The sequence below is a fragment of the Tachyglossus aculeatus genome, chromosome 18 (assembly GCF_015852505.1).
Source record: "Tachyglossus aculeatus isolate mTacAcu1 chromosome 18, mTacAcu1.pri, whole genome shotgun sequence".
Lineage (NCBI taxonomy): Eukaryota > Metazoa > Chordata > Mammalia > Monotremata > Tachyglossidae > Tachyglossus > Tachyglossus aculeatus.
In genome coordinates, this window is record NC_052083.1 from 27,718,728 (window position 1) to 27,735,669 (window position 16,942).

Sequence of the window (16,942 nt, forward strand, 5' to 3'; positions counted from 1 at the left end):
ATAGCCTCCTTTGATCAGCTTTGTTAAGCTCTCTGACCCTTTGTTAAGCTCTCTGACTGTATTCTTTTGAAACCAATTGAGTGGACTAGTGGTAACACTAATTAATGAGCAAATTCACCTTTATTCCTATGAAATAGGATCTAGCTGAAAACAATAATAATAATAATGATAGCATTTGCTAAGAACTTACTGTGTATGCCAAGCACTGTTCTAAGTGCTGGGGTAGATACAAGCTAATCAGGTTGTCCCACATGGGGCTCACAGTCTTAATCCTCACTTTACAGATGAGGTAACTGAGGCACAGAGAAGATAAAAGGTCACACAGCCGACAAGTGGCAGATCTGGGATTAGAACCCAAGCCCTCTGATTCCCAAACCCGAGCTCTTGCCACTAAGCCATGCTGCTTTCCCAACTAAATTCAGCGACAGACCCTCAGCACTAAGGACAGAGGAAGAATATTTACAAAGTACCTGTTCAGTGGTTTTCAGCAGGGTGCCGTTGGTTCTTTCAATTTCCACGGTTTCGCTGTGGTGCTCTGCTTTTTCGTTTATTTCTCTGGAGGCCCGAATTCCTTTTTCCACTGCTTTCTTCTCATCTGAGCTTTCGTCTTCTGAGTCTTCATCATCAGTTTCTCCATCACCTGTTTCCTCTGGGACCATCTTTTCTTCATCTTCCGAAGAATCTTGATCCTGTGGCAAAACTTATATTCAATCAATTGTATTTACTAAGTGTTTACCGTGGGCAGACAACTGTGTTAAACACTTGAGAAAGTAAAGATACAACAGATATGAAAGGCTTATATCCTGCTCACAAGGAGTTTACATTCACAGCAGCATTTCTCATTGCTAAAAAGCTTTCTCTAGAATCTAAACAATAATGATAATAATTGTGGTATTTGTTAAGCACCTACTATGTGCCAGGCACTGTACTAAGCCCTGGAGTAATATCAGGATAATCAAGATAATCAGGTTGGATCTAGTCCCTGTCTGACATAGGACTCAGTCTCAATCCCCATTTTACAGATGAAGAAACTGAAATACAGGGAAGTTAAATGACTCACCCAGGGTCACACGGCAGGTTAACAGCAGAGCTTGGATTGGAACCTAGATCAGCATTCTGCCACCTCATCACACCAAAGTTCAAAATCTTATGACCTTATAAGATAGTCGAAATAAAGTGTCTTCATTCATTAGGTCACATCTATTGAGCGCTTACTATGTGCAGAGCACTGAACAGAATGTTTCTACAAACTGTTATGCTGTACTCTCCCAAGTGCTTAGAACAGTGTCCTGCATATGGTAAGCACATAGTAAATACGATTGATTGAAGATCTTTCTTTTGTATTTTTTCAGGAAGATGGTCGTTTCCTTCTCCTGATTTCACAAACGGAAGAATTGAAACCTAGTGAAACTGAAGGATTTGTTCTTGATTAGTCAAGGCCAATGATAAGACCAGGAATGGAGAGTTTCCCTTTTTTTATGGCATTTGTTAAGCACTCACTATGTGCCAGGCTCTGTACTAGCTGGGTTAGATTCTAGTTAATCAAGTTAGACGCAGTCCACATCCCACGTGGGGCCCACAGTCTTAATCCCCATTTTACAGATGAGATGACCAAGATCCAGAAAAGTGAAGTCCCGGCTCTGTCAGTTGTCTACTGTGTGACCTTGGGCAAGTCATTTTACTTCTCTGTGCCCCAGTTACCACATCCACAAAACGGGGATTCATTCATTCATTCATTCAATCATATTTTAAGACCATGAGCCCCATGTGGGACAGGGATTGTTTCCAACCTGATTAGCTTGTATCTACCCCAGTGCTTAGAACAGTGCCTGGTACATAGAAAGCACTTAACAAATACCATAAAAAGCCACATCTCTCAACTGTTTTATTGTATTCTTCTGGTGCTTAGTGCAGTGCTCTGCACACAGTAAGTGCTCGGTAATTACAATTGATTGAAATACTATTAAACTGCCCTTATTAAAATTTCAAGTAAAAAAGTTTACTGATCCAAATAAAAGTTGAAAAAAGCTCCTACTGTCTTCTGGTGGTAATAATAATAATAATAATAATGGTTTTTGTTAAGCACTTACTGTGTCAAGCACTGTTCTAAGCTCTGGTGTAGATACAAGAAAATCAGGTTGTCCCATGTGGGGCTCACAGTCTTTAATCCCCATTTTACAGATGAGGTAACTGAGGCCCAGAGAAGTGAAGTGGCTTGCCCACAGTCACACAGTAGACAAGTGGCAGAGCTGGGATTACAACTCACGACCTTCTGACTCTCAAACCCGGGCTCTTGCCATAAGCCATGCTACTTCTCTCTATTAGGAAAGTGACTCTTGCAAGGTGAAAAGGGTTTTAATTACATTAACTCAATTGTTACTTATCATGGTCAAGTGGATGATAGCTATTTCAAAGGTTATAAATTAATCTGCATGTTCACCTGTTTAAATATTAACAAATGAAACTACTTAATTATAATAGAGAATGGTGACTTTTCCTAAGAGGGAAAAAAAGCAAAAGTTTTATTTAGAAAAATTAGGAAAAGAAAACAAAACAATATTCTTTTTCAAAAGTTTATTATCTTTAGATTTTTAAGATACCACCTTTCTATATGCCTCACCAGTGGGACACAATTTATAAGGCAGCAATGCTTAAAAGCAATTAAAGTAATTTCTCTACTGCGCTTAATTCACAGTGCCATTTAAAAAAATAATTAGATAATGTGCATTCAAATCATTAAGTTTTAAAAATCTAATATTCTAAATCTCTGGTTAGCTCTTCTTTTAACACACAATGTTCACTATAAGATAGTATTTTATAGCATTAATGTATTTTCATACATTCAAGACCCAAGCAACGGTAACGCTTATAAACACCTGACGACAAAATCCACTGACACCGATTTTCTTCTATCCCTGAGAGAGAGCAAAAGGATATTAAAAAGAAACAGCTGGGGCATTTGAGGGAAAAGTTAGGTGGCTCAAGAGGAGTCCAGAAAGATTCAAGGTCAGAGTCCCATAATAGGGGGAAAAGGTAAGAATGGCAAATGGGAGGAAGTACATCCTTGACCTTGAGACTACAACATCAACGGAATAAATACCACACTCTTCCTCTACGCAGTTTCAGATGTCACTATTTGAAACAGAATTCTGGGCATTTATCCTGCCTGAACCACTGTGCTAACCCAAAATAGTATTTACGTTTTTACCTTAGAAAGAGGAGATTATATACTTAGCATTATTAAATTATTTTATAATAATATAATTCAGAAATAATGGACAATACACCTTAATGGCAAGGTATATGTCACCTCAATGTCAAGTAATGGGGGAGTACATTGTTCCAGAACTGTTTTGAATCAGGTAATCGATGTTGTTTAGAATGTACTTTCACTTTAGACCTTGGAGAATTACATTTTTTCCTCTCTGACTCCCGTCTGTTTCTGAACGTTTTGTGTGGAATTCCCTCTCTCTTATAATCCACAGCTTCCTTAATTTCTCTCATCTTTTTCTCCTCCTTACCTTCACCCTCTCTTTCTCCTTTTCCTTTTCTCACACAGTCTCCTTTTCTCTTACCTTTCCTCTCTTCCTCCCATTCTTCCTCACCCTCCATCTCTTCTCTCCTTTTCTTCTCCCAATCTTCTTCCTCCTCATTCAGTAATCTTTCATTCTTCTCATCCAGCTTGTCCTCCTCCTCCCCATCCTCCAGCTCCTCTTCTTCCTCTGCCAACATCTCTTCTCCCTCCTCCAGCTCCTCTTCCTCCTCCCCCTCCTTCAACTCTTCCTCCTCCCCCAATCCTTCTCCCTCTTCCCCCAATCCTTCTCCCTCCTCAAACTCCTCTTCCTCCTCCTCCAACCTTTCTCCCTCCTCCAACTCCTCTTCCTCCTCCCCCAACCCTTCTCCCTCCTCCAACTCCTCTTCCTCCTCCCCCAACCCTTCTCCCTCCTCCAACTCCTCTTCCTCCTCTCCCAACCCTTCTCCCTCCTCCAACTCCTCTTCCTTCTCCCCCAACCCTTCTCCCTCCTCCAACTCCTCTTCCTCCTCCCCCAACCCTTCTCCCTCCTCCAACTCCTCTTCCTCCTCCCCCAACCCTTCTCCCTCCTCTAACTCCTCTTCCTCCTCCCCCAACACTTTTCCCTCCTCCACCAAGCCCTCTTCTTCCTCTCCCTCCTCCTTCAGACCCTCTTCCTCTTCCCCCTCCTCACTCCAACTCTCTTCTTCCTCTCCTTCCTCATAAAGCTCTGCTTCCTCTTCCCCCATCCCTTCTTCATCCTCCCCCTCCTCTTCTCCGTCCACATCCAGCCCCTCTGCCTCCTCCTCTTCCTCTCTTTTATCTTTTTCTTTTCCTTCCATTTCTCCATTCAGTTTCCCATCTTCTCCCTCTTCCAAAGTTTTGTCGTCCTCTTCTTCACAAGCTTCACCTTCTTCTCTTCCTTCTTCTTCTTCCATCCATTGCCTCTCTTCAACCTCTCTTTCTTTGGCTTCATCCTCTTCTTCCTCTAGACCACTTTCCTCTGCTTCTTCCTCTTCTTCACTTGCCTCTTGTTCGCCTTCATCCTCTGTTTCTTCAGCTCTGTCCATCTCCTTCTCATCTACCAATCCCTCTGTCTCTTCATTTTCTTCTCCTTCCTCCTCAACCATTACTGTCTCATCATCCTCCCCTCCTTGTGTGTCCTCTAGTTCACTTTCTTCAGCTTCCTTCACTCTCTGTTTTTCAATTCGGCCTCCTTTCACTCGACCATCTTTACTGTTTTGGTCGAGGTCTCTTTTGTCTTCATTATTATCTTCATTTTTTTGCTTTCTCCTGGCTTCTTCCTCCCAGGACAATTCTTCTTGAACAGTGGCTTCTCTAGTATCTTCCTTTCCTTCACTTCTATCTCCTATTCTTGTCTTAAATCCCTTAGGTTTATCCATTTTAATTTGCCTATGGTCATTTTTACAATTCTCACCTAATTTCTCTTCTACAGATTCTTCTCCACTATCAATGTTTTCTTCTTCTTGAACTTTCACTTCATTTCTGTCTTGCAGGGAATCGCAGATAAGTTTATCCTCTTCTTCCTTTTGTGAGTCATCATAACACTGATTGTTAATTTCTGTTTTCTCATTGTTCCACCTCTGGTTTGCCAAATCACTTATCTTTTGCCGGTGATTGTTTTCATGCTCTGCTTCACTCTCAAAATCTCTGTCTTCTTCAGAATGAATACTCTCTTCATACATGTCCAGCTTCATCTCCTTGTACCAGCTGCAACAGGTACTCTCAGATTCCTCTTCACTAGGGAATGTCTCCTTCCTTAAAACATTTTCACCTGTTTGACTTTGTGTAGAATCATTACTTCTCTCCTCACTTGAAGAAGGTGATCCTGTTAATGTGGTTTGCTTTTTAAATCTCTCCTTTTTCGAAAAATCTTCCCCTGTCTGATTACCTTTCCTCGTCTCACCCAATTTTAATTTACTGACATAGTGTTGTTTACTTTTCCCAATTTCACTGCCAGATTTAATTTTCCAATTAGAGTCTGAATTTACAAACTGATTTTGCAAAGAATCTTGAGTTCCCTCCACGTAACACAGATCTATCTTTTTCTTTCCACTTTTACCCTCCCTTTTCGGTTTCCCAATTTTATTTGTCTTCCATTCCATGAGAAGCACAAAATTAAAAAGAAAGAAAAGTTAAGAACAAAGGAAAACACAAAAAGAAAATTCAAATGAAGATGTAGTATGAAAGTATGGAAGTAGAGAATGAATTAAAAATGGTACAAAACAAAGCTTTCATATGAAATCATTTCCCCCCAAATCCCACCAAAAACACAAAATATATAGTACTGTGCCTAGAACTTAATTTTTTAATTTCACAAATATTGTTCCTTTTCATATTTATGTTTTTATTCTCACAAAGAGAACATTAATGTAAAACACATTTTTAAACCTCAATACATTTTTATACATTATTTATAAGAGTGTGGTGTTACCTATGCCTTTTCAAAACTAAATCTCAAATTCATTTCAGGAGAAAATACATGTTCCAAGTTTGCCCATAAATTTAAATGCTGAATCAGGATGAATTCTATGGAGAATTTTAATCCTGGTTTTCAAAAGTTTCACTTTACATGGAAAAAACAGGCTCTCAAAAACTGAGAGCTGCTTGAATTATGAGGTGAACACTTTCTTTATTCAGCCTCCACTGCCCAATTATGCTTCTTTTCTCTCCTTTCCCCTAAGCACAAAGTCTCTGTAACCTCTCTACGATTCGGCACCTCCACAGTACTCCAGCAATCACAAATTAACTCAACAGTGTTTAGAACCTACAGTTTGGCAATGCATTGACTCACCCTTCACTGACTTGAGCATCTTTGGTGGTTCCAGCTATTTACCTTTTTCAATAATCAACTCTTTCCCCCAAAAACCCAGCATTACCCTAAAATTGTCAGAAGCAGCAAGCAACCAATTTTTACTGTTAAAATGAACATGCTACTGCTAATCTAAAGTAGAAATGAAAGAAAAGTATCTTCACAGTTTTCTACTGTCTGGTGGATAGTCATGGGTGAGAGGGTGAAACATTCAATAGGTCATTATCTTTGTAACCACAGTACACTATTTAGCTTATATCTAGCCCAGTGCTCAGTACAGTGCTTGGCACATAGTAAGTGCTTAACAAGTGTCACTATTATTACTAATCATAAATTGATCCAAGAATTGAAATTCTATCATGGAAAATACCAAATTCACACCATTTACAAATGTAACTAGGAGAAATGATCTGCGCTTGAACATGCCAAAATGAAGTTTATCTATGAATAATTTCAATTCTTGTACTGACATTAATGTAGCTCCCTCTTCTATGCCTTTTTTTAATGGTATTTGTTAAGTGCTTACTATATGCCAGGCACTGTACTAAACACTGGAGTAGATAAAGGTTAATCACGTTGGACACAGGCCATGTCCCCCTGGGCTCACAGTCTTAATTCCCATTTTACAGAAGAGGGAACTGAGGCCCAAAAAAGTCAAGGGAAGGTCACACAGCAGACAAGTGGCGGAGCTGGGATTAGAACCCAGGTCCTTCTGACTTCCGGGACTGTGCTCTATCCACTAGGTTACGCTGCTTCTCTACAACCTAAAAAAAAACTATTCTTATGGATTTTTCTTCCAAAATCTTAGTGAATATAATTGAGAGATAGTTTTGCTAATTAGAGAGCTTTCATTACCTGTCATTAAACACCTGGTGCATAAGTAATAATTAAACCCCTTCGTACAATACCTTTATCTTTTGAACTGGTGATAATTTCAAGGATTGGTCACTGGGATTCAGGCTCATTACATGTGTCTGAAATAAATAAAAATGTCTGTTATGAAAAAATGACTTAAAGAGGTGGAAAAATAAAACCAATTGAAGTAGGCAGAATACAATCCAATTGAACCCATTTTAATTTTTAACAACCAATTATGAACCACCTACTAACAGACTAGAGAAAATATTTTAAAGGGTAGAATTAAACAACAGTATTTATGAGTGCCTTCTCTGTGAGAAGTACCATACTAAGCCATTGGGAGAATACAAAATCAATCAGTGGTGTTGAGTAGCACTTACTGTGTGCTAACCCTAACCCTAAGCACTATTTGATGTTCACCCACCCCACATTTCCCAAAATACTTCTGTACTCGTCTTTATAATCAGGTGTTTTCCTCATATGTAATGTTATTTATTTTAATGTCTCTCCAGCACTAGACTGGAAATCTCCCAAGTGCTGAGTTCAGTGCTCTGCACACAGTAAGTCCTCAATAAATACGAATTAATCAATCAATAGTATTGATTGAGTGCCTACTTTGTGCAGAGCACTGTAATATGTGCTTGGGAGAGTCCAATACAACAGAGTTGGAAAACACATTTCCCACCCCTAAGGAGCTCACAGTCCAGAGAGGGAGACAGACATTGATTCCCCATTTTACAGATGAGGTGACTGTGGCAAAGAGAAGTTAGATGACTTGCCCAGAGTCACACAGCAGATGAGTGGAGTAGAGTAGATATGTTTCTATCCAACATATACATGAGCACTGATTATATTTCATCCACATGTCAAAGACTTTATAAGAAGAAACTGAATGACTTTAATTTACAAAAAAACCTAATCTGCATACTGTAGCATTTTATGAAACATATGTGAAAATATACACAAAAAAAGCATGTTATGAAGAACATATGGGGATTATTAATGCACATTCAAGATGGTTTGTATTATATCATGTAAGTACTAATCACCTTTCCCCAAAATAAATTAAGTGCATTTTTAAATAATTGAATTTCCAGGTTTATATGCAATACAACCATTTCTGAAAGATTACTTTGTGATTTTTCAAGGAGGTTCCCTACCAGTTATGCTTAGTTAATGAAAAAATATTGCTGATCTTTTGAAAAGAGAAGAGAGCTGCATGAGCCAGGTGAAAAAGGAAGGTGGGCAAAATTTAGGAATTTATCATTCCCTTACTGTACTCTTGACCTCACTAAAATTAATGCAAATGTGTGTTTATACCAAATTAATAGAAAAAGTGCCTCAATCTAACCATCCTGGATCAGCATGTTTCTACTGGGACAACTGTTTTCAGCATGATCTATCATATAATTTTTTTAATGGCATTTACTATGTGCCAGGCACTGTACTAAGTGCTTTGGTAGATAGTGGAAAGAGCATGGGCTTGGGAGTGAGAGGTCGTGGGTTCTAATCCCAACTCCACCACTTGTCAGATGTGGGACTAATTTTTCTGTGCTTCAGTTCCCTCATCTGCAAAATGGGGATTAAGACAGTGAGCCCCATGTGGGACAACCTGAATAACCTTGTATCTACCCCAGTGCTTAGAACAGTGCTTGGCACATAGTAAGCACTTAACAAATATCATCATCATCATTATTATTATTATTATACAAACTAACCAGGTTGGACAAGGTCCATGTCCCACAAGGGGTTTACAGTCATAATCCCCATTTTCCAGATGAGGGAACTGAGGCCCAGAGAAGTGAAGTTACTTGCCCAAGGTCACCCAGCAGCCAGGTGGTGGAGTTGGGATTAGAATGCAGGTCCTCTGACTCCTAACCCCATGCTCTTTCCACTACGCTGCACTGTGTCTCCTGTTCAAGTTTCATGTTTGGTTCCACAGTGATATTGCTAAATCGTCCGGGAGTTTAGAGATTACCATATTTAGAGTGTCAGTAGTGTCTCCAAGGTTTGGGCCATCATTTTCCTCATCAGAATCTTCTTCTGAAGAGCTACTCTCATCTTCCTTTTCGTTCACTGGTTTGTCTTGAAAATAAAAGAGGAGAGTGAAAGAGAAATAAAAGAAAAACATTTCAGACTAAAATTCTCACAAACACAAGGCATCAGATACATCAACTTTTATGGAAGAAAGTCTATTTGCTGTGTCAACATCCACTATGTGATGATACTAATTTATTTACACTAAAAAAAGGATTTTCAAGGAGTTGACTTCTTCCATTCTAATTCCAACAGTTGAGGAAATGGAAAATGTAATAGTAATAATAATAATATTTAAGAGCTTACTACATACCCAGTACCGTCCTTAACGCTGGGGAAAATATAAGATAATTAAGCTGGACACAGTTCCTGTTTCACATGGGGCTCACAGTCTAAGGAAGAGAACAGGTATTGAATCCCCATTGTATAGATGAGGAAACCGAGGTACAGGGAAGTTAAGTGATTTGCCCTAGCTTTTAAGACCAAAGCCATGTTCCATAGCAATAAGTGGACAATGAACAATTCTGTTAACTTCGTGAAATATTCATCCAATGCTTCAACCCACTGGCATCCAAAAGTGATTCATGTAAAATGCCTATTTTACATGCTAAACCTATAACTAAAACAAGAACTTCCAATTGGTAGTTAGCAAAAATTCCCACGTGGTGGATCTAGGCATCTTTTAGGATTCAGGAATAGGGCCATGGATGTCCTATCTTGGGGAAATGAATTTCCAAGCCTCTTGGGACAGAGCTAAGTTTCCAGGGAGAGAACCAATCAGTCAATTGTATTTATTGAGCACTTCCTGTGTGCAGAGCACTGTACTAAGCACTTAACATATAGTACTCTCATTCCTTGCCCACAGTGAGTTTACAATTTAGAGGGAGACAGACATTAATACAAATAAATCAATGACAGATATGTACATAAGTGCTCTGGGGCTGGCATGTGCAGTGGTGAATGAAGAGAGTAAGTCAGGGCAGAAGCAGTCGGAACCAGAGTTGGGAGATTTAATCACTTTGCAATCTATTTCTACCTTCATGAGATTTTTATTTTAGAATTTGTATGATCCATTGCTTTACTGTTGGGCATAAATCTGAGGAATTTGACCTAAATAATTTATAATGTAAATAATTATATAATGTATAATGTATATCACCTTAGCATCATCTCCAAGATTTGCTATTGCTTTCCCTCTCATCATAACATCTGTGGTCTTTTTCTAATTCTCTCGTTATTATTATTATTGTTTGCTGCTAGATCACAATCTCTGTTCATTCAGTCTCATTCCCTCAGAGCAAAGCAGCATGACCTAGTGGCAAGAGCACAGGTTGGGAGTCAGAGGATGTGGGTTCTAATCCAGGCTCCACAACTCACCTGCTCATTAACTCAGAGCGAAGCAGCATGGCCTAGTGGCAAGAGTACAGGTTGGAGTCAGAGGACCTGAGTTCTAATCCCGGCTCCACCACTTACCTGCTGTGTGACCTCAGGCAACTTACTTCACTTCTCTGTGCCTCAGACTTCATTGATAAAATGGGGATTGAGACTTGGAGCTCCATGTGGGACAGGGACTGTGTCCAACCTGATTTCCTTGCATCTACCCCAGCGCTTAAGAACAGTGCATGGCAGATAGTAAGCAGTTAACAAATACCACTGTTAATATTACCATTATTCTTAAAAGATCTATAAATACAATTACTGTACAGATACCTGTTAGATTTTTGAGAATACTGCCTACACTTTTCATCATTTCTTTTATTTACAAACTATGTAAAACACACACACACACACACACACACACACACACACACACACATACGTCAGGGTTAAGAACATAGATGCCCACAGTGTTTGCAAATCTTTTCGACTCTGTCTATCAATTGCATTGATTTAATATCTACAAACTGACAAAGCAGCATAGCCTACTGGAAAGAGCCTGGGCCTAGCAGTCAGAGGATCAGGGCTTTAATCCCAGCCCTGCCATTTGTCTGCTGTGTGACCTTGGGCAAATCACTTCACATTTCTGGGCCTCTGTCCCTCATCTGTAACATGGGGATGAAAGCAATGAGTCCCATGTGGGACACAGACGGTGGTCCAAACTGATTATATTAAATCTACCCCACACTTAGTACAGTGCCTGGCACACAGTAAGTGCTTTAAAAATACCATTAAAGAAATGGAAAAAATATCCAAACAGTTGCCTGAGGATCAACTAGAATACTATGCCTCACCTGGTTTAGTTGACTGAAGAGGATCAGTTTCCCTCACTACCTTGGCATTCAGACAATCGACCTGGGGTGTCCTCCAAGGGAGAGTATTGCTGGAGATGTCTGTAGCCGGTCTCAAAGGGCCCTGCCCAAGTCGAGGTAGAGTTCGTATCATCCGGACAAACCTCTCGGGTGACTTTTCCTTTAAAGAACAGTTCCGACAAGTCATGAAGCAATTCCCAAAGCTCATTTCTAATTGGAAAAGTAATGGTTTCTTTGCATTTCACTTGCTTTTTTGGTATGAGTAGCAATGAAAAAACTGTCAGGATTCAACAGTGCTCACATTTCAGTGATCTTATAGGCTCTAAAATGTTTGTTGCTTGAGGGTTTTGGCTGACCCATAAATGGCTGTTTGGGATGCTATTTAAAAATGGAAAACTGTTATTTTTTAACTTCACTACATAATTTTTAAAAAGTCTGTCCCGCCTTCTCCCAAATTTTTCACAAATAATTCTTCCTCAGGGTCCCAACAAGAACAATTTCAGCCTTAAATAGTAATATAATTATTATGGTACTTGTTAAGCACTTATTATGTGCCAAGCACTGTTCTAAGCACTAGGGAAGATACAAGTTAATCAGTTTGGACTTAGTCCCCCTCCCACATGAGGCTTATAGACTAGAAGGGACTAAATGAAATGAAAGAAGGGAAAATGGAATAACCATCTAACAGAGAAGCAGCATTGCCTAGCAGTTAGAGCATGGGCCTGGGACTCAGAAGAATCTGGGTTTTAATCCCAGATCAGTTGCTGGTCTGCTGTGTGACCTCGGGCAAGTGACTTTTTTTATGGCATTTATTAAGCACTTACTATGTGCAAAGCACCGTTCTAAGCGATAGGAAGGTTACAAGGTGATCAGGTTGTCCCACATGGGGTTCACAGTCTTAATCCCCATTTTACAGATGAGGGAACTGAGACCCAGAGAAGTTAAGTAACTTGTCCAAAGTCACACAGCTGACAACTGGCGGAGCCGGAATTTGAACCCATGACCTCTGACTCCAAAGCCCGTGCTCTTTCCACTGTGCCACGCTGCTACCCTTCTTCCCTTCCCTTCCCTTCTCTGTGACTCAGTGCCCTCATCTGTAAAATGGGGATTAAGACTGTGAGTCTCCTGTGGGCAGGGGACTGTGTCCAACCTGACTATCTGGTATTCACCCCAGTGCTTAGAACAGTGCCTGGCACCTAGTAAGCACTTAACAAATACCACAGTTATTAGCTAAAGTATTTATTGCGCGCTTACTGTGTGCAGAGCACTGTACTAAGCGCTTGGGAAGTACAAGTTGGCAACATATAGAGACAGTCCCTACCCAACAGTGGGCTCATAGTCTAGAAGGGGGAGACAGAGAACAAAACCAAACACATTAACAAAATAAAATAAATAGAATAGATATGCACAAGTAAAATAAATAAATAAATAGAGTAATAAATATGTACAAACATATATACATATATACAGGTGCTGTGGGGAAGGGAAGGAGGTAAGACAAGGGGGATGGAGAGGGGAACAAGGGGGAGAGGAAGGAGGGGGCTCAGTCTGGGAAGGCCTCCTGGAGGAGGTGAGGTCTCAGTAGGGCCTTGAAGGGAGGAAGAGAGCTCGCTTGGCGAATGTGGGGAGGGAGGGCATTCCAGGCCAGGGGGAGGATGTGGGCCGGGGGTTGACGGCAGGACAGGCGAGAACGAGGCACTGTGAGGAGATTAGCAGCAGAGGAGCGGAGGGTGCAGGCTGGGCTGGAGAAGGAGAGAAGGGAGGTGAGGTAGGAGGGGGCGAGGTGATGAAGAGCCTTGAAGCCCAGGGTGAGGAGTTTCTGCCTGATGCGCAGATTGATTGGTAGCCACTGGAGATTTTTGAGGAGGGGAGTAACATGCCCAGAGCGTTTCTGGACAAAGACAATCCGGGCAGCGGCATGAAGTATGGATTGAAGTGGGGAGAGACACGAGGATGGGAGATCAGAGAGGAGGCTGATGGTAGTCCAGATGGGATAGGAGGAGAGTATGAATGAGCAGGGTAGCGGTTTGGACGGAGAGGAAAGGGCGGATCTTGGCAATGTTGCGGAGCTGAGACCAGCAGGTTTTGGTGACGGCTTGGATGTGAGGGGTGAATGAGAGAGCGGAGTTGAGGATGACACCAAGGTTGCGGGCTTGTGAGATGGAAAGGATGGTAGTGCCGTCAACAGTGATGGGAAAGTCAGGGAGAGGGCAGGGTTTGAGAGGGAAGACAAGGAGTTCAGTCTTGGACATGTTGAGTTTTAGGTGGCAGGCAGACATGCAGATGGAGATGTCCTGAAGGCAGGAGGAGATGCGAGCCTGGAGGGAGGGGGAGAGAGCAGGGGCAAAGATGTAGATCTGGGTGTCATCAGCGTAGAGATGATAGTTGAAGCCGTGGGAGCGAATGAGGTCACCAAGGGAGTGAGTGTAGATTGAGAACAGAAGGGGACCAAGCACTGAACCCTGGGGAACCCCCACAGTAAGGGGATGGGAGGGGGAGGAGGAGCATGCAAAAGATACTGAGAATGAACGACCTGAGAGATAAGAGGAGAACCAGGAGAGGACGGAGTCTGTGAAGCCAAGGTTGGATAGCATGTTGAGGAGAAGGGGGTGGTCCACTTTGTCGAAGGCAGCTGAGAGGTCGAGGAGGATTAGGATAGAGTATGAGCCGTTGGATTTGGCAAGCAGGAGATCATTGGTGACCTTTGAGAGGGCAGTTTCCGTGGAATGTAGGGGAGGGAAGCCAGACTGGAGGGGGTCAAGGAGAGAGTTGGTGTTGAGGAATTCGAGGCCGTGCGTGTAGACAACTCGTTCAAACAGAAAATACAAAATATCATTTCCAATTAAGAAAACAATAACAGGGCCACAGAGTTGGCCCTGGACAATAAATCCATCCATGGTATTTACTGAACACTTATTGTGTGCAAAGCACTGAACTAAGTGCTTGGGAAAGTACAATCCAACAGAGATGGTAGACCCATGGTCTGCGCACAGGGAGCCAAATGCCCGAAATGGAACCTTTGAAATTTACCCGTTCTCTCCGCCTCATACGTGCCGATAATATTCCCTGCAAGGTGTTCTGAGATTGCAGCTCACCCCCGAACTGGGAGAAAGTTCTAGTCAAACCACCACATTCATTCAATTCTTCCACAGCGATTTCTTTGGACCCCTTTAATCTTGGAATGGCAAACACTAGCATGTGGCATCCTCCACAGGCAACCTAATAAATCAACACAGAAACACATTACTGCGCAAAAAGCGCTAAAAATCTGCTTCTTAATGGTAATTCGCCCTTAACCAAATACACATGTGTCATCTCTGCAGAACAAGTCTCACTCACCCTCTCATTTTAATAGTTATTAGTGGAATAAAGAATAAAAATGCCAAACTGCTTAGCAAGACAGTGGGGTTTTTTTGTTGTTTTTTTAAAAAGAAGGAATAACTCTTGGGCTAATTTTTAAAAGTACTTTTCGCAAAACCTTTTGAAGTAAGCCAACGTGGAAAGCCAATTTCTTTCCTACTGGCAGAAAACAAAGTGGAAAAAAAATGACCCTAGGGCCGTCTTTCTGGTAAACACTCTTTCTAGTCTTAAGTTAATTATTTGTACAAAGGCTTCTTATTCGAGCTTTGCTAAGTTTCAAAAGCCTCATGAATTTGTGGCAAAATAAAAGAGTTAGCATTTCGTTAACTTAAATCTATATGTGGAGAATTCTGAGGCATCCATATCTTCCTAGGTAAGGCCCTAAAGCTAGAGTTATGCAGAAAACAGTAAAAATGAAGGTCGGACATAGATTGTAGAACTTTTAAGAGCTTTCTAAGCTGTGTATTCAGGTTATAAAGTGAGTGACCAAGATAGGTACTGAGGAAAATGGAGAAAGAAAAAAACTTCACATGACCTCCCCACCAAGCAAATGTCAGCGGATAATTTGCTGTGAAAACTGGTTTTTGACAGCATGACATTAGCATTCACCTTGACTCCATAGTTGGTGTGAGGTTTGGAGGGATTATTCGAGAGGTGGAATTGAGAACAAATGGTAAAAACACTAAAGGAGCTAATAATAATAATAATAATTGTGGTATCTGTTAAGTGCTTACTCTGTGCCAGGCACTGTACTAAGCACTGGGGTGAATACAAGGTATTTGGTTTGGACACAGTCCCTGCCCCACGAGGGGCTCACAGTCTCAATCCCCGTTTTACAGAGGGTGTAACTGAGGCCCAGAGAAGTGAAGTGACTTGCCCATGGTCCCGCAGCAGACATGTGGCAGAAACGGGATTAGAACCTGTGACCTTCTGACTCCCAGGCCCAAGTTCTATCCACTACAGCATGCTGTTTCAATGACAGTCGGGGTGAAGGATGTGGAGACGGAAACAACTGTCAGTGATTTAGACTATAAAAGAGTTTTTTCAGGGCTAAAAAAATGCAGAAAGCTTCCATGAATTTCTCCTAGGGTTGGATGAAAGAGGACAGTTTGAAATGTTGTTATGCCCTTACCAAATGCACTGAAAATCTCAAAAAATTAGAGCACAAGGTGGGAATGAATTGATTGGTAAAATTCTCCTCTCCAAGTCCTAATTTCCCATGGCGACCATCTCCAAAAGTGTACATAAGGCCCGTATCTGAAATGTGAATCATCGGAGCATCAGAAAATGGTTATTTTGAGGTGGTTTTTCAAAAATCAGAAAACAGAATATACATCACATTATTTTAAGCTATCCAATGTATCTTCATCTAGATGTTAAGGATTTTCCATTCACTAAACTATTGAATGTAAATACATTTCAGCCAGCACAAATATTTACAGAATGACACATTGTTAGAGAAGATGATAAAACTTGGCAGTTCAGAAAGCCAAGGTGACTTCCTACAGTAACAGAAATCCATCAATCTATCAATGATAGTTATTGGGAGCTTGCTATGTGCAAAGCACTGTACTAAACCCTAGGGAGAGTACAAAAGAATTAACCAACCCATTCCCTGCCCATAATGAGCATACAGCCTAGAGGACTGAAAATAAAGGATGCATACCACATAAATACATTATAGACACATTATTTGTTCAAGAACATATTTCCTGGGGATTTTTTAAATTTTGCCCATGAATCTATCAAAATAGAGTTCTATGTATTTCCTTTATAGTCTATTCAAGGTGAAGTCACTGTACGAGGGGAATGTGGTCAAGAAAAAGTATTTCTCAAGCCCATCCCTTGGTGCTCCTCAGAAAATGGCTCCTACTAGTAAGGTGTGTGGCACATAGTAAATGCTTAACAAGTCCCACAGTAACTACAGGAAATCTGGGAAATTGGGAGTCCTCTTCTTCCTTTTCCTTGGCCTAGCCTTGCCTCCAGCTGATACTGACCTCTCCCGAGCTTAGTACCTTTTCGCTGGACTTTCAACATACTCACTGCATGTCGATCTCATCTATCTCGCCACCAACCTCTCGCCCAATCCGCAAT

At 41.1% G+C, this 16,942-nt stretch overlaps 1 protein-coding gene across 1 annotated transcript in view; it reads right to left on the reverse strand.

The window, feature by feature from the left end:
- Positions 1-16,942, reverse strand: part of RPGR (retinitis pigmentosa GTPase regulator) — a 49,763-nt gene that overhangs the window by 13,742 nt on the left and 19,079 nt on the right. Inside the window, exons 9-14 of the mRNA XM_038760173.1 lie at positions 15,981-16,105; positions 14,519-14,707; positions 11,471-11,648; positions 9,181-9,287; positions 7,253-7,318; positions 471-689 (exon numbers count right to left, since the gene is read on the reverse strand). Coding sequence (XP_038616101.1) covers positions 471-689; positions 7,253-7,318; positions 9,181-9,287; positions 11,471-11,648; positions 14,519-14,707; positions 15,981-16,105 — 884 coding nt within the window. The remainder of the gene's footprint in view (positions 1-470; positions 690-7,252; positions 7,319-9,180; positions 9,288-11,470; positions 11,649-14,518; positions 14,708-15,980; positions 16,106-16,942) is intronic.